General features: G+C 32.4%; 1 protein-coding gene across 1 annotated transcript in view; it reads left to right on the top strand.

Annotated features, from left to right (window-relative positions):
- The first annotated feature begins 16,507 nt into the window (after positions 1-16,507).
- LOC100160444 overlaps positions 16,508-23,428 on the top strand; it is a 218,942-nt gene continuing 212,021 nt past the window's right edge. Inside the window, exon 1 of the mRNA XM_029489572.1 lies at positions 16,508-18,799. Within this exon, the coding sequence (XP_029345432.1) occupies positions 16,820-18,799 (1,980 nt within the window). The 5' untranslated portion in view covers positions 16,508-16,819. The remainder of the gene's footprint in view (positions 18,800-23,428) is intronic.

Genomic DNA, 23,428 nt, shown 5'->3' with positions numbered 1-23,428 from the left:
TCATTACAATGGAAATCCCTTGAAACGAATTTATCACTTACCTAAATTAATTTATCAAGTCACAGTAAAAATATGTATTTACATATAAATCCGAGCCCTAGTTATAACTTATATTTATATTGTTATTACTTATTAATAAGTTATTAATACAGTAGCCGGTACGTTGAATTAATATTATAAAATTACAACAAAATAATTAAAATCGTTATTCTTGGTTATTTAATATGTAGTTATTCATCCAAATTTGAACATAAAATAACTATGAAAAAACAATGTGTTTTTATATTTCTGAGATTTTTTGGTTACAGAATAACCTACTTACGTGGAACCTTGTTTTAAATCTTCAATCCTGAGCTATAAAAGTTGATAATTTTATAGATTGTTATTTACAAAATCATTTTTTAATTTTAAATTTGATAAATGTTGCCAAACATAGAACTTTAAATGCTTATAAAAAAAATTGTGGCTATGTATTTTAATATTTTCAAACTACTATTGTAATAATACATCAGGAGCCTTGTATTAATTATTCACGATTTTTATACAACAAATAATATTTTATTGACATTTATAGAAAAAAAACTAAAAAAGGTGGCAAGTGGGTGTCGCACTGCTGTACAGTAGGTTACAAATGGGTCACTGTAATGGGTAGTGTTAAATTTGAATTCAATGATATAATATTATTGTATAAGAAAACCGTTTCTAGACGAAGACGATCAGTGAGTCTATGATTATATTACTGAGTATATATTTGATGATATTATTGGGAATAAAGTAATTATTTATGTATTATAACCTATTTATGTGAACCTTGTCTTAAATTGTATAGCTGTAAAAGTTGAACATTTTATAAATTTTTAACTAAAAAATAAATGATTAACAAATATTTGATACATTTTGTCAAAAATCGAACTTTAAATGCTTACAAAAAAATGCATATATATTTTTAATATTTTTCAATTGCTATTGTAACAATATATTAGAAGCATTGTATTAAATTTTCACGCTTTTTTACCCAACAAATAAAAATATATTAACATTTATAGAAAAAAAAAACTAAAAATAACTTAGCAATAAATCTAAGAGGTAGCCAAAAAAAAAACATACAAATGCACCCACTTCTGACCCCTATATATATATATATATATATATATAAGATGTGCATATATAATTTTTTGCCTTTTAGATTTATTTTTAATTATTCGTAATATATGGTCACGTGTTCAAATATTTAATATTGTAATATGTGTAGCTGGTGATTTTAGAAAATTAATATGTGAAGCATATATAATATTATTATATGAAACGAAAGGCTGCACACGAAGGTGTTGTGTTTTGTGGGTTTTTTTGCAGAGTCGATACATATATATATATATATTCACTGGCACACAGCACGTGTACATAATTTGTATATTTCAATGAATATTCAAATTTTATTCAGATCAATATACATGTAAGTATACAGGATGATGGATGATATCTTTAGCTATGGTATTTTTTGAGTAAAATATTGTTTTGAAAAAAAAAATAATATTCTTGTATTAGACATTATATAGGTATTTTTATTTTTTTAAAATTGAATGTAGATATAGGTAAGTAACTATTGTATATTTGTATAGTCCATATAGGTATATTTAACAATGAGGGAGGCACGTCAAGTATAAATAGATAAAACTATATATTTAACCATACAATTGGCTCATACTTTTGATATCACTGTAGATTGTTTTAAATTTAAAACTATTATAAGTTTTTACTTTATTTTACAAATATAATATGTTATTATACATTATACAACATATTTACTAGTAACAATTGTCAATTTCTACCACGTATTAATAACATATTTTATTAAATATTAAACTTTAAACCATTATTTTTATTTTTTAGCTTATCTATACGTTTTTAAATGTATAATGTACTATAATATGTCTGTATATTTTTATACAAGAAGTTATTGAAACTAATTTTTATACGATCAGGATTTACATTTAATTTAAAAAGTTCCTTAAAAGTTTAAATTAATTATAACATTGTTTGTTTTTCGTCAAATTTGATAGATTTTTATTTAATATAATATCCATAGGCAAATAAACTTTTCATTTATAATTTTTGGTTAAGGCGTGTATTCAAAGATAATTAAAATTTACTAACTATTTAATACGTTGTAAATAATGTAGGTATAGCTACTCATTATTTATCATCCTAGTAACTACAATGTCGTTAAATAATATTAATAATGGTTTTATAGTAAATATAATTTTATTTTTAATTGATCAATATTGATATGGATACATTTAATTTTCTGAGTTGTTTGGTGGGAAATAAAGTTATTATATGACAGCATTTCAGAACACATTTTTCTTAAACGTCATAATACATACATAGTTCGAGCGCTTAAACAAAATAAAATAAGTACATTTCAGATAAAAACAAATATTCAATTAGCTAGAATTATACTAATTAGAAATAGTACATGTATTTATATTTGTATAGTAGGTTAATATAATATTTAACGTTCTTCAGATTCAAATAGGAATTCATTATTTAATTGTATCGGATAGAAAATCGGGTTGGATTATTTATGGATACATTAAACTAAATGCTATTTAAGATATAACTATCTATAATCAATGATATAATACATTATAATAATATATTTTAGATAGGTATATCTTAAACGTCTGTACTTACATCAAACTGTGTGTTTATTGGATCACTATCCCACGTAATGTGCAGGATATTTATTATTTATGGCCATTTGCACAGGATAGAATGTAATATATAAATTATATAAAATTTCCTCACTTGCAGTACCGGCTACCTTTGAGACATATAAAGTTATTTTTCATTTTTAAAAAAATACTAAGTTTTTACCATAATATATAAAAATATTAACGTAGTTAGTATAATCATTTTTTTGTCTTCCGTGATTTCTTTAATTGAAACAGTAAGTACATTTTTATTTTTGATCATTAAATGCAGTTAAAATAATCAATAAAAATACCGTTCAACGTTAAGTGTTTAGTAAGCTTTGCTGTAAGGTACCTATGTGCATAATGTGTAGTGATTAATGATTATACAGCTTAAATTAAATTTATAAAATACCAATTATAGATACTAGTTTTTATGGAAGGTAGGTACATTGCAAATTTACTATATTTTAATCATTTCATTTTCAGATTTATACACCAGTTGTTGGTTATATTTTATTAATTTGAATGATATATACTATTTTGAATTAATTACTTTTGTTGTTCAAATGTTCAATTATGTATAGGAATGGAAACAGTGGGGAAATTAAGTATATAATATTTTGACAGAACTGACTTTTTTTTATAAGGACACTGTCTCGGTATAATGTCAATTCATTGAATTATAAACTCTGAGATATATATTTTTTTTATGGGTAAAAATGTAAAATCGAACTTGACAAAAGGAATAATATTTTAATAAACGTATTTAAGTGTGTTCAAACTAACTTGCGTATAATAAGAATTAACAAGTTAAGTATTATTATTTATGAACAATAAGTATATTAGGCTGACTCAAAAATATAGATAAAAATATAAAAATATAAAATATAAAAATATATATACACAATATAGATACCTTCTTTAAATTGAATTCCATATTTTTGTCATCATAATTATATAATAATTCATAATAACATATAGATAGGTAGTGGCATTTGAATAGCAATAACAGACTATAGTGTTAAATGTATTAATTTAAATTTAAATTGTAATAATCGTTATTAGTACCTATAATGCAGACAATAAAATCCCAACAAAAGCACTCCGCCATATTCCGTGTAAAAAAAACACTGAGTATAAAAAAAAGGCTCTAAAAATTGTGATATAATTTTATATAATAGATATAATTATCTATGTCTTTGAACTATAGATATCATTTATGTTAAAATATCTGCTAAAAATTAAACTTAGCTTGATTTTACTATCAATTTTTTAGTAGATTATTTTAACATAAATGATATCTATAGGTAGTTCAAAGACTTAGCTACCTATCAAAGTGGATATATATAGAGGTGTCACTCTGATTCAAGGTGGTTATATAGAGGTGTAGGTAAACACTCCCTATCTTTTACATTATGATAGTGGGCCGAAAAAAGTACAGCACTTGTAACTGCCACCAGCAGAGCTGACTACTCGGTGAAGGCTCAAACACATTACATCTTGTATGGTACATTATGCAATTTAGCATTTTATATTTTTATTCTAATTACTAATTAGTATATTTAGTAATTACAAGGACTGTGGACTTCATGATCTAATAATTAATATTTTAAATTTGAAATAGTGTATAACTTAATATAATAGTATGTATAATATGTGTATAATATGGTACTTTTAATTCATATATTTTAATATCCAGATTGGAAAACATTTACCAGTATTAGTAAGTAGTTTACATTTATATTAATTTTGATATTTTTTTTAATCTTTTTATAGTATTTTTCTTGTATGATATTTGATATTACCTTTTACGTGCAAATATCATTCTGGTGTTCAAATAGAAACTAATAATATATTTGGTTAATTTATTCTGATGTTCCAGACAGCCAACTTTGGAAGGGACTGGTAATGTTTATTTCATCGAAGACCATTGATTTGTATTGGTCAAATTAATACCAGAACAAATATTTAACAAATTAATTTTGCTCAATACATTTTCAATATCATCACGTTTCTCAATATATTCTTCAATTTTAGTTTCTTTCTCTCTTATAATTACCTATAATACCTATGCGTTTATGACAATCAATAAATATTAAATGTGACGAATTTCCTTTTTTAATTGTAAAACTCTTACCTTAGCTACGTTCAGTGGCGTCATTTCAGTTTTTGAGAGGGGGAGGGGCAAAATGTTTGACCAGCCCAAAATAAAACTGAAAAAAAAAGCTTGCTAACATTTACATTACATTACATTACAATATTGCATTTTTATCTCAATACAAATACCCTCCTTATACATAATTGTATACTTACTAGTTAGTATCAAAGGTTAATATCATAAGCATACAGGTAAGTAACCCATTTTTTTGAGAGATAACAATAACTAAATAATTAATTCATATACCTATTATGTAGAGGTTACTTAAATATATTATCTATTAGCTACTATATAAAGACCCAAAACTAGCCTATACCCGGCCCGACAGCGGCCCGCTAATGACAAGGGGGGGGGGCAATCAGTAAGCAAACCCCGCATTGTACCCGGTAGCTTAATATTATTTGCATCAGTATGAACATTATACCTAAGTGGTTCAATTATATGATTTTCTGTTATATCAGTGACTATAATTCAGGATTAACAATTGTTTCATTTACAGGCTGTATATAGACATTTAATAAATATTATTGAAATTAATGAAGGAATGTGTTATTGTTTTATAATATTATTATACCTTGTAATGTTTTTACAAAAATAAACATATTATGACAAGTAATAGTACCAAATTAAGGAAATAACAAATTTACAATAAGGTAGGTACTTTAATTAATATATTTTAATATGACAATTGTTACAATAAATTCATAAATTTAAATTTTTAATTATAACACAAATAGATAAGCAACATGTCTATATCTACTCCACAAATCAATATTCCCCAAAAAATGTGGATAATTATCAACAATTGTATAATTGAAGATAGATTTATGTTTCGAAATTATTTAATAAAAATCCATCTTAGTTATTCATTATTTAAATTTAATTGATAGGTATCTTATATTTTTATTTTTTATGGCATTACAACTTGCAAGTATTATATTTTCCTATAGAAGTACGAACATTATGAGCCCTCATCGGTTAGTCAGCGCTCCCGGTGGCAATCACAACTGGTGTACATTTTAAAATTAATTTATAATCAGAGCAAGGCGGATATAATATATTATATCCACCTTGCTACCTATAAAATTATATCACAACTTTTAGAGCAGTTTTTTGTATGCAACGTTTTTTTTACACGAAGTATGGTGGAGTGTTTTTGTTAGAATATCACAATTTTTTTGTTGATACCTTATTATTTGCGGAAAATATTGGTTTTACAATCATCTTGTTTTTCTTTTTTTTTTGCAGATTATAATAGTAGTATTATTATAATAAGTATTGTTATTTTTATTTTTTTGTTTATTGGTTGCCATAGGTGTCGGATAGTGCATTGTAATGCAGGCCGCGGGGAATATTATCTAATAGGTAAAATGTTAAAAATACACTACAATAATTTTTAATTAAATTGGCTATAACTCTGTCGATATTGTTCAAAATGATTTTAAGACTACACCATGCATTTCTACGTAAAATTTCCAATTAGATTATTGAATTATCAAACTTCATTATTTAATTACAAATTTGCTATGCTTTCTCAAGAATTTTTTTTGTGAATCCATGAATGGTCCAGCAGCTTTCGCGTGTATCTTGTCTATATGTGTATTTTAAGGCGCACTTTTATTTTTATACTTAGTGCGACCCTACTGGGTCATTGGATTATTATGTATTTACTGACTTAACAATTGTAGGTAGTATAGGGACTTCTTACTTACTTACTTCTCTTAGAATAAAGTGTAGACTACGTTATCAATTATTTTAATATTATGTTCTTATAGGTATATTTGAAAATCAGGCATACCTATATTTGATTATATTTGTTTCATTTAAAAGCATCAATTAATAAACCTATTAATTTTTTTTAGTTATTAATCTAAAATTATGGGTTCTATAAATTTCTTTCCATACAACATATTTTGCTTTTACCTATAACATTAAATTATTTTATTAATATGTTTTTTTTTTTATAAAAAATATATGTTTAGTACAAATAGTATTGGTAGGTACTAAAACTATAAGCCCCTGGATTTCACCCAATTTTGCCACACTGTATCTATGATAGGTATTAAACTATTTTTCTTTAGACTTCATTGGATTAGACTTAATGTGCAATTTATAATGATTGAGTTTTCTACATCGCTGATCGTATGTAACGCGGTAGATTCTAAATATTTAAGCTTATTGACATTTTTATAGGTACGTTCAACATAACGAAGGTTATAAAAAAAATAATTTTCATAGCATATCCCTTGAGGATACACGTATAATCTCCAAGGGATATCATAAATTTACCAGCAGGTCGTATATTAATATTATAATATAGTAGATATAATAATATAATAATAGGTATTTCTGTATACCTAGTACCTACTTCAATTAATTTTCACCTGTTTTTCCTTGTTAATAGTTGAAAACTTTTAACTGTGGTATTACAACACACAACTAAGTTATATTACACAACTAAGTTTCATAAATAATTGTTTTATCAAATGAGTTTTTACATATTAATAAAAACTATCTTGCATAATCTATAAGAAATATAATAACTCAAATTAGATAAGGCCAAAGAACAAGAGCGAGAACGAAAGAGAAAGAAGTAAGTATATATGTAATATTATACACAAGTATAATTAAAGTTTGTTTATCATTACATTTTGAAGTTGTACACAAGTAAATTGCAAACAATTATGACTACATTAGTAAGGAGCAAGGAAATAATTATATAATATAATAAATATCAAGTGTACCTACCATAAGTGACATGATATATTTTAAGAAGAAAACATAATTTATTATATAAAAATTGTAACTGCCTAGTATCTATAAGACTTTAGGTGCTTGCTAAAGTTAATGTATTCGATTAATCGCGTCAGTCTGAGTACCTATACGGCCGTCGTACGCTTATAAAATGAGCTGTAGCCGACTTTTTTCTCTCCGACGTTCACCGTATTAAGTATTTGTGATTTGCTCTACCCACTCAATTTAATGTTAATTCAACCTTGTACAATTCCTGCGAATCGTTATCCCGCTTTATCGACCGATTTATCGCATTGTGTGTCTATTATTAAAAATCGCACAATATTGCTCTCATTAATCACGAGTTGGCGATCAAATAAACCGTCCTGAATATATTACAATATATATTTTAAATTATTTCTGTACGCCGCCGGGATAAACTACGCGTGGTTACTGACGTTTGAACTGATCGCTATCAATTTCATATGATGATAACAAATAGCAGAGGCTTACGAAACGATTGTATTAATGTGTTGCTGCAACGAAATGTACAAATAGGGACATTTGAGACGGAATTTTGGTCAAATATAATATAATAAACCGTATCAAACAAATGTACAATTTTATCGTATAATGTTTGAACCCCGTTGTATCAACGTTATATAGGTGAGTTCCTGCACTGTATGCGCATTACAGTTTCGGGATTAAAATATATTTATATCAAAGGCCATGTGCACATAACACATAGCTATAGGTATATATACAATTTCACATACCTAAGTGAAAAGTTGCAAGTTTCTGCTACCTTCATCATATGCATTGCAATAACCTTCTGTGGAATAACTATATTAGATATAATTACATTTTCCAAAATGTTCCAATTTGCACACTATTGTACTGACCAATATTATTAAAATACTATTACGCATCGTTGTCACAGCTGCCGTCATTCATATATTCAATAATCAACTGCGGAATTTAATTTGTTCAATCACGTTTTACAGAAAAAAAGTGGCCTGCCTGATCGGCGGGGGGGGGATCGTGGTTGGCGGATAGTTAAAGACTGTAATATACCTATATGGTCGTATCGCGTTGAATTAATTTCAACGGACTGCACATCATCAATATTATAGAAATATATTATTCACTCTCACATATTATGGTTTGATCGAAATTCCTGATAATATTTCATATAGTGATTCGAATGACGAACGGCGGCGACCGTCGTAATAATGTATTGACGGACCACAAGGGAAAAAAATTTCGCGGTTACCCGCTCACCACTAGTTCACCGTAATATTTATTATACAATGACAGTGGTTGGATGGACAGCGGTTGCCGGTGGCGTACGGAGGACCGCAGGCTTATAGAATCTCATTGTGGTATTCGCACACGGACGTGTTCGAAAAGTTTTCACCGAAACGTTTATAATACGGCAGCTTATTCGGCGAAATCCAGTGAGGTTATAAGCCCGCGCGCGGTCTGGCCGCGGTAAGCGGGTCCGAACCGTCTGCACCAGCCATATTGTTTACGGTACTCACGCGGCGAGAGGGAAACCTCGATATTTTCCGTCGGTAAGTCTTTGGAATTACGATAAAATGGTCGTCGTCGCCGTACGAATTTTGATCGAACCGTTTTGATTATTTTATTTTTAACGTTCGTATAGAGCGCGTTGAAATTCCGTACGCAAATCTCGGGACGTCCAGGACTCTTGGAAACATTTCTTTCCCAATATCTTCAATTCTTCAAAATACTACAATATAAGGTACGGATTTTAGGAGGTATCAGTGAGCCTTAGGGACTATAAGTATTTCAAGAATTTTACAACAATATGCAAGTAAATACCAATCAATATATTTTTTATATAAATTACCTAGATAATGCGTAATATGTAATGATTGCTAATTGCTATGGAAGCTTTAAATTTCACTCTAAATCCTAATTAGGCGTATTAATAAATGACTATATTATTATCTAATCTACCCATAGTTTATTGTATAGGCCACTCGGAGCAGTGGCATACCCAGGGAGGCGCATCGGCTCCGTTCATTGTCCATGTTATGGTATAAATCTTGTATAAAATAATGCAAAATATCGACCATAATATTTCTGAAAACGGGTTTGAAGAAACATTTTGCGTATTGTCAATAATTATTTGTAGAGGTTATTACGGTTACGGGATATAGATTAACGGCCTGTTATAAGGTAATGCATATCAAATTCTCATTTACTTTGTTTAGACCCTCCCCCCCATTGGAAATCCTGTATACGCCACCTCGTACGCCACTGACTCGAAGCATATGTACCTAATGTAAACGATGCCATACATGTGTCCTTGCTTTAAAGCTTAAGCTGACATAATATTATAACCTAATAAGTACATAATGAGTACCTACCTAATAAGTAATAACCTATTGGTATTCAGATGTCTCGGTCAATATTAATATTCGCTCATCGCTGCATAATACATGAATTTCTGAATACAGTCGATCGGTTTTTTGACTGGCCGATCGTCGAACTTAAACGTGGCCCGTTTGACGTCAGGAGACGCGAGGCGAGGTGCTAAAGATATATAGTTGCCTCCGACTGCACGCGGGTCGGATCTAAATGTATCATGTGCAAAGGTAGGCATTAACTTCTTTGAAAGTTAAAGTTAACTTGAATAGTTAATTTTTATTAACTTTTTAACTTCACCAGTTAATTATTTTTGTTCATATTATTGTTGTAACTTAACTTTTTATAGTTAATTATCATTGTCGTGTAGTTAAGTTAATTTTCTTTTCGTGACATGCGGAACCAACTAGACAACGTACATTCGCGATGAATCTTTTTCGGTTTTAGTAATTTTTTACTAATTATATATTATAATAACCTAATTTTTCACAGTCTTAAACGTCTTGATAAATTTTGTGTGAATCAATATACTAGGGCAGTTTATGACTTAAAGATATTTTAACTTGAGAAAAATTAACTTTTTTTTAAATTAGTTAAGTTAAGTTTCTTTTTGTTAATTTTTGACTTGACTGAAGGAAATTTAATTGAATTAACTTAACTTGTCACAGTAAATTATTTTCATTAACTTGCCCACCTTTGATTATGTGGAGCGCAGGTCTGATAAGCTGCACGGGTTGCAATAAGGTACATTGTACAACACATTATTTATACAAACTCGCTCTATTCTTGATGGCCATTCGGTGCAGATGCGATACACGATTATTGTGGTATAATGACTGTTACGCACTTAACTAATAAAACCCAATGTATTGATGAGCTAAAATACACGAGTATCAGGATTAATGATGTATATAATATGTCGTAGGCCATTTGGAAAATTAGGCTCTTTGCAATAATGGGGTAGCCTGTTTGCAAACTACTTAATATTTTTCTAAAGCGTGGCTTGCTTTTTTCAAGCTTATTTCATACAGAAGTTAAAACTTTTAAGGACTACAATCATTATATTATGGTAATAACCATTTTACTTATTTTATTTTAAGGGTTATTTATAACAACACAACAAATTATTTTTCAAACAAGCGCATATATTTTGCATGATGTTTTGCATATTATCTAACATGTAAACTGAACTATTATATAGTATTTTATATTATTTTTTTTGTCTACGACTTTTCCAATTATATTAAAAGTGTCTAATGGTCCAAGATCTACTCTTCAAATATTGACTAAAACATAACATCCAACTGTGTCAATGACGTATTTATAAAAGCATATCAATCGTATACATTTCGAATTCTAAGTATTTACGTACATATTTAGCACATATTACAACCAGTTATTTTTATGGCTTGAGTATAAAATTATTCATGGAAGGACTCGATACCAGTAATCTCAAGGAAGTGTAGAGCGCTGTAATTATGACGTAGAGAACATGCTGAGGGCGCGGATGATAGACAATCAAAGCACTGATTGAAGAATGGAGTGTTGTTTTGTACAATGATAAAACAATTGCTCAAACCATCGTATAATTAACAGAAGCCCTAATAAAGCATTATTTGGAGGTGAACCAAAATCAGGACTTTCTAGCAAAAATTAACCTTATGATATATCTTACACTTGATTACAATAGAACAAGATTTAAATGAGCTAATTAATACTGAAGTAAGAGATGAAGTAGATAGTGACGAAGAAGACAGTGAAAAAGATAAAAAAAAAAACCTAACGAAAATTATAATAATATTATGATATGACTGTATAAAGTCCAATTCTAAAGTGTCTATCATAAACAAAGAATCTTCTTCTACACATTTGTGAAAGAAAAAGAAATTCTGAAAGAAAGAATAGAAGGATAAAAAAAAGCTGCAGACAAAAGCTATAGCGATACAAGCTATAGTGATAAGAAATTAGTTATAATTGAAGTTGGAAGTTATGTGTTAGTCAATATTTCAAAAGTAGATCGTGGACCAATAGGCACTCAAAATATAATTTTCAAAGTTGTAGACAAAAAATTAATGTTTACCAGATTGGTACACGGTTTGGAATTATACACACGTGGTATAATGTAACATTTTTTTGTAATATTTAAATTTAATTTAATATTTTACATATTTTTTTTTTGTTAGCAATGTAAAATAAAACTAGTGATACAATAATCAAAAACTTTAAAATAATCTAAACTTCACCGATACTCGCTATTGATCAAAATTCAAAGTACCAGTAGATCAGTTTACATGTTATAATAACTCTATTGCTTTTTTTTGTACAAGAAATAGATTACCTTATTATACTTATTCAGTTTACATGTTGCATATTATGCAAAACATTGTGCAAAACAAATAAATGCACTTGTCGGAAAATGTATGTACCTACTATGTAATTATAAATAACTCTTAAAATAAAATAAGTAAAATGTAAAATAATATTATAATGATTGTAGTTCTTGAAACGCCTGGCTATTAGTCTGTATGCAATAGCTAGACAACAGCAGGCCGTTTGGAAAAATAATAAGTCTAGTTCGTAGTCATTGACATTGAAAAAAGCCTAGTCTTTTCGCAAAAAAAGTAATTTTTCATATGGCTTACGACATATTATATGGTATGTAGTTATTAGTTAGTACTTATTACCAATAAAATAAGTGCTGTGCACCTTGATAGAATCAACGGATGAATCGGAAATCTACGAGGAAATCTATGACATACCCACAAGATACCACGCACAGCGCCCTCAAGTTGTCCGTTACTGACGTTGCATGGCCCATTTGGTCATATCGGTAAGTTTTTGCACCAATATTTAGCATGTAAGTAGTATGTATTTGCATGACTAAAATTAAAATTTGTATGATATTGGTACAAACATTTTTCAATATTTCGAAATGGGTCGGGCTGTCGCAACGTACGTTTGTTCAACTCAACTGGCTTCGGGTACCAAATTCGGCTGGTGAAATCAGTGGGTTGGCATAACCGAGGTTTAAACTATGATTGTAAAACAGGCCCTAAGGGTCTGTATTACAATAGTTAAACTATGGTCAAACTATTGTAATATAGGCCCTAAACCACGATCTGCTCCACAAACAAGTCACGTCAACAACATATCTACTATAGTCTATAGATATATATCATATATAACAGGGTCCGAACGCCTGACTGAATGTCTTCACGGACACCAGCGGGTCTTCTTAAGTCTTCTTGTCGCAAAATTGGTGATCCCTCAACATGATCTGAAATTCTGAACACGCACCTGTAATCTTCTGAGGTTGTTCAATATCTGATAGTAATCCTGTGCATGCATTAGAATTAATGCCACTTAAGACAGTTACGTCAATATAATATTTACTTACCTAAAACATTCGAATATAATAATTAAGAGTCATGATGATGGTTACATACATAATAATATATTCAAAATGTTTGATCATTTTACGCACATTACACCTATTATCGAGTATGCTCATCTCCATTTTTAATTTTTGAAATTTTTAAATAATATATCTTAAAGACTATATTATTTTAGATTCTGAGCGGATTCTGATGAATGAATTGTATACAATTTACAATGATGTGTGTTTTTTCTGTCTGTGACCAACATCTAGGGTAGTAAAAATACTCAGATTTTCGACACCGGCATCTTTTCTGATAGAAAAGTGAAACTAGTTGGTATTTTTGAGAGTTCAAAATTGAAAATTCACAGTGGTTTTAGAAAGCGTCAGAAAATCAAAAAAGTGATAATTTTTACCCAAAACCAATTTTTGAAAATATCAATGTAATTTTTTTGGTGTGACATTATAACTAATAACCGTAGACACTTGAAATGTACACCAATTATTTATATTTGCATTTCCAATGTACGAATTTTATCAAAATTTAAATTTTAAATGTATTTAAAAAATAATCGTATATTTTAGAACTTCCATTAAAGAAACTTATGAGGATTTCGCATTAAATTTTCAAGATTTTTTACTAAGTGAAAAAGTCTTTATCGAAAATAATATTATAAAAAAAAATGTAGGGGTGACTTATTTAAAAAAAAATAGATTACATTACGATTTACCTCCCGAATTCGTAATTATTTTTAAGTTAGTTTTTTAATTTGGTCAAGTTTTATTAGTTTTGAGTAAAAAAGTAACTGTATGACAACTTACGTTACTTTTTATTTTTTATTTTAAAAAGTACCACAGGATGATTATTTTGTCAATAAAGAACTAACTACTAAGTGTAATACCGATCAATAATATGAAATTATATAATAATATGTTTATTTAAGAACATAAGATGACAATATAATTGTTTAACACAATATCATTCTTTATTTTTTAAATGCATTTAAATTATACCAAATTAAAATTATTTCTACTAAAATTAACTTTTTGTCAAATAGTTATTACCAACATCTTACTGTTAGAAAGTTGTACTTATATGATATATTTACATACATTATTAATATTGGTTCTTTAAATATGCATTAAAAAAAAAAAAATGATTATAATAATACAAGTTAGTAAATTCAGTAATTTTACTAAAAAAAGTTACTTAAAGTACGTGTAAGATGTAATTAAACTATTATAAAATTACATAAAAAGTATTTTCATTGCAGTAACTTGAAACTTGAGTTAAAGTCCCCCACTTATTGCGTAGGTATATAACTTGAGTAAAACGTTATTGCCTACCAACTTAATTTAGAGGCATTTTGACATGGATGAAATTGCGTTATATTATTCAAAACCTACCCTTTGAGTATTAAATACTATTAATCAAATTAGATTAACTGAAATTATTCTTCAGTGGTCATCATATTAATAAAACCTTATTAGGTTTAGTTGGGTTGTAGTAAATGTATTTATTTTACACAATATTCCTGTCGTACATTTCAATTTGTTTTCTTCAATAAATCAGCTGTGCTGTTTTAGCCGTTTTTTTCATTTAAACTTGTGTTTTTTTTTTCTCAATTTGAAAAGGAATATTTTTTAATTAAAGCTACGAAAATAAATATACACGTTGGTATTTTTATTTTTGTATTTATCGTATGCTTTTTCGTTAATTTAAGATACATTTGTAATATTATTATTGTAGTTGTTTACTATTGGGCTTTTTCCTGTATTTTTAATAAATTAATAAATATTAAACTTATGCTTATAAACGACTATCATAATTTATGATATTGTACTTAGACATGAAACAACTTGGAGTCGAATAAAATTATTATGCCTTTTGACATTGATATAGGTACGGACGGTACACATTATGTCAAAACCATAATAATATAATCATATAATTTGCAAGTTTGGATTCAACAAATACAACTTTATGTATATACAGTGAGTTCCGCTTAATGTGATCACTTTGGTGCAGGTCATTTTGATTCTATTAACCGGTTGATTCTAAAAAGCATTTACAACAATTTTTTTTTATAATTCAATCTTTTAATACAATTATTTATTTATAATTAACGAATAAGAATAAGAATGCAATAAAAACGTAGGTAATCCTAAAGAAATGTAAGTACGTTAACTGGTATTAAATTACTTATCATTGCCTAAACTAATTGGGACAGGGAGACGCGGGAATCATCGAGAATAATTATTATACTAACTCAAAACGGCAGTAAATAGTAATAACTAATAAGTATACCTACTTATAATCTATATATAGGTAGGTACACTGCCAATAATCGTGTCCCTATAAGGGAAGTCTTATAGAAATGAATCAGTCATTGTAATGGATAGGAAAACGATATAATATCGCTGTTCACACGCCATAGTCGGGGAACTTCCTACATACATGTAAGTGCACTTCAAACAGGTGTTATATCGCTGGCCGATAACAACAACTACAATAGATATGATAACAATCACGACAACAACGTCAATAAAATATATACTCAAACTAATAAGAATACGTAACACATCACCCGACGCGGAACGTTCTCAAAAACAATGTGGTCGCGTGCGTACACGTTATAGAGATATATTTGTGAAAAACGACATATTTTGTGGTGGCAGCGGTGGCGGTGGTATTGTTGCTGCTGTGCATATATATCATACACCGTGCGTGTGGCGTGTCGTGCATTATTTATGTACGGTTGATCGATATCGAAAGAGTGTATAATAATAATAATAATAATAATAATAATAGTGTGATACAGCACGTAACGTGTTGTTATAGGTTAGGTTTTTCGCGCGGAGGAAATATGCGTTTTCGGAGATGAAAAGCTGCTGCCGCGCGGAAGGGCGACGGTATGTGATATATATATATATATAATAGCACCACGCGAACTGTGGGACGGGGTGTTTCCACGGTATAATTGCTGTATTACTCCTCCGCGGCGCGCACGCACAGAGGGACCTCCTGCACGTCCCGCCGCCACGGGCCCACGGAGCGGCACGTCGCGCTCCTTTGCAACGGTCATGCGCACGGCCGGCCGTTCGATCCGCCGCCGCCGCTCGACGGCCGTCCGCGCTGCTCACGTCGGGTCCCCAGTTCGCGACGACACACGCAAACGCACGCGGCGGCTCTCTCGAGAAGGGCGCGCACACCACTGTGCACCGTCGACGTTTTCGCCGCACGCGTTTTCCGCCGCCGCCGCCGCGACATTCGCACACTGTAATATTATTGTTACACCGCCTCCTGTGGCGCGTGAGCGTTCCCGTTTTTGAACCTCCTCCGCCGCACGCGCGCGAACACCGCATCTGTCCGTCCGTCGGGTCGATCGTGGACGCGTGAATTTTATGTGATATTTCGGCGACGAGAACGGTCCGACCGGAAGTATAGTCGCCGTCGACACTATGCGGCCGGCCGCGGCGTTTGGCAAACCGTTCACTTATCTGGCGGCCTCGCCCGCCGCCGCCGACCACCGTCCGCAGCAACAACAGCCACTGCAAGCGCCAGTGCCGGCGTCCGTCTTGCACACGTTTGTGGCCGGCACCGGCGGTGGTAGCAGTGGCGCCCCGACACCACCGGTCAGAACGTCCACCGCTGCTGCAATGCAGGGGACGACGACGACCGCCAAACAGAAACCTCCTCCAGTTCCACCCAGGGGCGAACAGACGAGACTGACCACTGTTCCGGCCAAGAGATCTGCAGCAGCGGAACCGGTCTGCAAGAAACCAGAACCGGCGGCGGTCACCGCACCGTCACCGCCTCCCCCACCACCACCACCGTCCCCACCACACACCGTTGTTCCGGATGTGGACACTAATCTCCTGCCACCTCCACCGCCACACATACTACCGTCGCCGGAGACCGCGGAACCGGACGAAGACCTGTCCGCTTCTGCGTTGATCAGCAAGTTCGAAAGTGGATGCGCCGTCAAACCGTCCGCGGTCATCACCGGCACGACCGTTGACCAGAGGCTTCCCGTGGAAGTGGACTCTGGCACTTCCACGTTGGCCGAGAGCACGGACGACGACGACGACAACGACGACGACGACGGCGACGAGGATGACGGTGCGGCCGACATATGGGTGCGGACCATCGAGTCACCGGTCAAGAACGTACACCCGCAGAAGGTCCGACATCATTCGGACAGCGCGATAAAGGCGGTATCGGTCACGTCCTCGCCACCAGCCGAGAAGCGTGGCAGCCTGCCGGCCGATGTGGCTGTGCAGGACAAGAAGAGCTCGCCGCCGCCGGCCAAAGACTCAGCCAGGTCGTCGTTCCGGTCATCGGCCGGCAGCCGGTGCTCGTCGCCCGCATTGCTGGCTGTAAGCAGTCAACAGAACAAGCAGTGCTCGTCTGACGGCAGGAAGATCAGCGCGGCCGAGGCGCTCGGCGTGGTGGCCAAACCGTGTCCACGTATACTGCCGTCGTCGGCGGCGGCCACGCTTGACGCGGCGTGCCGGCGCCAATCGCTGGGCAACCTCACCGAGTCACGGTTCGGGACTATGCTCTCCTCGTCCGTGCGGTCGTCGTGGGCCCCTCCGTCGGGTGTCCAGACAGACGTCGAGTCGACCCAGAGCGAACCGTCGTTTGACTACAGGCGCAAAAAGTTCACGAAACGGTGTTCGAGTGCGGACGGCCGGAACCCCGTGCACCACCATCATCACCACCATCACTACCACACCATGCAGTCGGGTGGCCGGGCCGCGGCCGCTCGTGATCCGGACTTTGGTGCAAAACGGGCGTTCATCCAGGAGAAGTTGCAGGCGGCCGGCTCCAAGCAGTTGCAGAACGCCGGCATCGTGCCGTCCGGGCTGCCGCCCACGCCACCACCACCGGCCTCGGCGTACCACATGCAACTCCACAACGGCGGCTTGGGAAGCATCGACTGCGGCCGGCCACCCCGGTCGTCGACGTGCAACTGCGGCCAGCACCAGGCCACGTCCAGGCCGATGTTCATCAACAAGCGGACCGCGTCAGCCGAGGAGCTGCTACCGCCGCCGGCCTCCGTCACCGTGGCCGAAGCGGACCAGTTCACGGCCGCGGGCCGCCCGGTGTCCGCGTCGTCGTCGTCGTCGTCCGGCGGCCGCGGTTCGTTCGGCCGGCCGCAACGCGTCACGTTTGCGCTCGACCAGCACCAGATGTTTGCGGCGGGTCGGACAGCGGGCGGTACCGATCTGACGTCGTCGTCGTCCTCGTCCTCGTCGTCGGCCGTCAAAAAACCGTTCAAGAGCAATTTAAAAGTCAAAGACGTTGGTGGAGCCGCCGCGCCTGAACTGAACTGCATGCTCGTCACCGGCGCCATTAATACCAGACTGCCGCCTCAACACCCGCACCCGTACGGATTGCCGTACAAGTTGCCGGTCGTCACCGCCGACGTTTTGCAGGTTGTACGAAATATTTATACCTATTATTAATTACAATATTATATTTTCGGATCACTATGTATATACATATGCAAAGTGCATATTATTATGCGGTTAAAACTTGCCAGGGGGGCAATGGCCCCTTTGTCTCCCCCGGCGGTCGCCCTTGTGCGTATTATGTAAATGGCAATCCCCGTGACATATCTCCGTCACGCACCCCGTGTAGATAATATATTTTGATTATCGGGTGGGATGTATGAGAGCACGAGTGTACGCGCGCAGTCAAAACTTCGGCGCATTACTGCATAAGTTATTACGGAAAGTTTGCTTTTCAATAGTTAATAATTATAGATTAATAGTTAACAATATAATATAATATGTTATATACATACAGGCAATTATATATGCATATAGCATACGATATATATTCAACCTCGTCTCAACTATAGAGGCCTAACGGGCCCTTTCGTATACTCATAGCTGTCATAGTCGTGCAGACGACGTTATATTATTAAACTGCATAGTTTTAGCACCATCACCATCAGGCACCAGCCATCACTCTTGCTTGGACTTCAACTGTGTTATTACTTATTAAAGATATTTTTCATGTTCCAAGTCAATCTTGGACAACTTTGGTACTTCATAGTTACAATATTCCTATCGTTGTGATTTTTTTTTATATTTAGTGTAAAGTGTTGAGTGGTGGTGAAATTTGTTCGTACTTATAGGTACATCGTATTTTTTGACTGCAAATGCATACTAAAGGATTTCATTATCACGTGTTTTATGTTCATTGCGCTAGGCACATATAACAGCGATTATAATAATATAATTGTATTAAAAAAAAAATACAAAAGTTAATAATATATTCAGGTACTCTGTTGTCTACTAGGTAGATCAATTCAATTTACTATTAAAACTAACAAGTAACAACAAAAAATATTGAAACTGCTGAATGCAGATTTGGTATGTTGTATGATTGTTGGATGGAGACGACAGTATAATATGTATTACAGTTATGAGTACTAATGACAAATTTTATTCAAAGCGGATTTTAAGTTTGTACCTCTTATACCTATACCTTCTATTTGTGCCTTTTATATATTAGGTGTAGTCTTCAAAAAAAAAAAAAAAAATTGACATAATAATTATTCACTAACTTAAAGAGTTTAAATCTAAGAGTAATTTAGAGGTTGCTTTCATCGTGGGGGGGGGGGGGAGAATTGTTGTTTTAAATTTAAATTTTAAAAAAAACGGCAGGATAGTGTATCCAACGAGGTATCCACGCTCCACCCACTGCCAAATGTATATAATATATTATCTCTCGATTGTTGATGGAACCGTTTCAAGTTGTAAAAAATTGTATTATCGCGTCGTTCGTTAAACGGATATTAAAAATATGTTCGACGAGACTGCACGCGCGCCCTAGACCGTATACGCATAATATACTTACGTGCCTACCCCCAGTATTATACATCTTTGACGGGGACCGCGGTGATGCGCAAGAGTTGTAAAGTAGGAATTAAGGATGAATCGGGGTAGTAATAAAACACGTCATGTAAATACATACACACGGAGAAATTGACTATATACTGTACATATAGTGCTGAAGCTTCATCGCGTGTGACGACAATACGTATACGCTCCCGTATATTATGCTAAGTAACGTCGTAAAAAAGTTTATCGCTGTTGAAAAGATTTTTTTACTTCAGAAACGAAATATGGGAAACACGCGTATCCGCGGGCACTTGCTGTGTAGATTATACGATATGTAGATACCTATTATATATATGCACGGTAGGTACATAATATTATATATATAATATATGTACAGTTATCAGTATATATGGGGGTATGATACATAACGCACCACGATATAGTGTGTTTATGCGCACCGACGTATAATAATACGTTATAATAATATTACACTCGATAAATTATCGATTAATATCGAAAACAATTTTGCTCGATTCCTGTATTGTGTATAATATAAATTATAATAAATAATAATATACGCATGTTGACTATACCTATAATATAATACACAGCTATTACCTATGCCCACCACGTGTTAAACTCGATACGATCGTAATATGTTTCGGTACGCCAAATGTTTCCGTTTATTATTGATAAGCTCAATATAGTATAGTGCTTTTTGAATTTTAAATAATCATGTAAAATTCATAGCTACCCTTTTACTGGCATTACAAATTGCTGTATGATATATATTTGGTTTTTTGTTACACGTACAGAACAAAATAGTATATGACGTTATGCTTGAGATTTAACAGCCGTAGGCACCTGCACAAAATCTTACACACAAACATAGTCTTCGGATGTTTTGTACGTGTGAATAAAAAAGTTTTACTCCCGTTTTATAATATTGGGCTTATGTGAATAATACGACTTAGGTCGTCTCTATTTTTCTACTCTATAGTGTTTGTTCTTGTACAAATAATCGTGTTCTTAGTTCTGAAGTTAACATGATTTATAATTTTATAAATAATGATGATGAGAATTCATATAGTTGTATTTTGTGATGTTATTTTATTCTTAATAATTCGGTTAATTGATGATGCGTTTCTATGTAAAAACCCAATGAGGAAAAAGATTAATATTTCGTTATCAGTTTTGAATAAACAAATTAATTTTTAATTTCCATGCTTCTCTAGTAAAAATCAATTAATTATCAATAAATAATATATCACAGTTGATAATAAATATTATCAAAGACATTTGTAGACTATTTCAAATACCAATTGTAATTTAAAAAAGATTTCAAGTTTTTTTATATTAAAAATAAATATGACATTTTACAATAATTATAGGTAGTAAAATTAAAAATATTTAGTAAGTTTGATGAAATTACAAAAAACTGGATGACGAAATAGAACTAGATTCACTGACACTACTTCACCAATTCGATATTTAAACTGTACATATAAATAGTAACGTGTTTAAATTTGATACGGTGAAATAAAACCTATTTAATATTATTATTTTAAATAATTACTTTTTGATATTTTATAAATTAAATAGTTTTGTAGTAATATTTATTACATAGACTATGGGTGCATGTTCCTTGTACATTTTACATGAGTATGATGGTTTATATATTTTTTGAACTCTGTGTGTACAAAAGACAAATAGTGAGTATTTCACAAGAATTATGAAGCAAACTTTTTTTTTTACAAGCGACCCCATTTTTTAAACCATACAAAATGTCGCGTTCTATTGAATAATGCCCATGGAATTTTTAACTGTAAATACAAGCATTTATTATGTGTTTTTAGGTTACTATAGTGTTCCGATATTTTATTCAATGTTGATATATGCCACATTAATATACGATATATCTGATAAGGATAACCGACATATTATGTATAATGTATAATATATAATATATGTATGTGGGGGGGGGGGGTACCTAGTAATAATAATAGTTGTTATTAGTTATTAATTATTAAATTCATTTAATAAATGACCTTTTGAATAATTAACCGATATTAACTAGGTGATTTTGAATATAAACTAGCACAGTAATACACATTTTAAATTAGGTACCTAGGTATATGTCATTCAATTGATTTTTGTATTTATTGAGATATTTTATCAGTTAATTATCACTAATATCAGCATTATCCACGATTAAAAATATTTTTAATATAATATAGCTTATCTTTGTTCTGGCTTAGTTAGGATAGAGTAAATAAGTCTTATCAATTTTTTTGATTGTAAATTCAGGAGAAGCAATTTCAGATTTTCTGAAGCTTAAAATGTCTAACATAATAGACACCTGTAGCAATTGTTAAAAAAAAGTCTTGTGATGATGTGACAGCTTTATGATGGAATAGTCTTTTAAAAGTATGATTACTAAGTTAAACTTTCAATTTTTGTATTTCGCCCTTATTTTACATTGAATATCTTGTGTACATCTCCAGTTATAATATATAATATATTGTATATTATTAAACAGCATCTTATAATACATTTTTCAATAGATTAAATCTCATACCTGTGCTATAATATTGTCGGTTTAGGGTGAACGATTCATCAACGTATATTGTTGTATAGGGCTGACTTTTAAATTATTTTATAAATTTTCTTTCGAAAAATATTTTTACTTTAAAAACAAACAAAACACATCATTATTTATTTATGTTGAGAATGATTGATGCTCGGTGACGAGTGTTGAACAATAAATAATCTAATGAACCACTTTATAGTTCATTATCTTTATAGACTTATATTTCACGAAAAGTTTTGAAGTTTATTTAAATAAAACTATAACGTGAAATATACCTGTATTATTTACAAGAAGAGTGTATAGACTTTAGATAGGCTTATAATTTCTATTTTTATTTTATTTTAACTTAAAGATTTATTTCACTATAATTTTTTTTAACGTGGAAATGAAATTATTTACAATATAAAATTGTTTAATTGTGTAAGAAGCTATGTTTTTTTAATTTTATGTTATTAGAGAAACAACCTTTTTTTTTAAATTCAACTATAGGCAATAATATAAATTCTGTTGGTAATTTTTTCTTGAGGGAAACATATGTTTAAGTAAAATATTTTGTGTTTTCAAAAGATTATACGATGGATTTTTAAATTGTTGTATGATAAAGTGGTAAATGATAGTCTAAT

The sequence above is a fragment of the Acyrthosiphon pisum genome, chromosome A2 (assembly GCF_005508785.2).
Source record: "Acyrthosiphon pisum isolate AL4f chromosome A2, pea_aphid_22Mar2018_4r6ur, whole genome shotgun sequence".
NCBI lineage: Eukaryota > Metazoa > Arthropoda > Insecta > Hemiptera > Aphididae > Acyrthosiphon > Acyrthosiphon pisum.
Note: the sequence above shows the minus strand (reverse complement) of the source record. Positions and strands in the feature narration are given on the sequence as shown.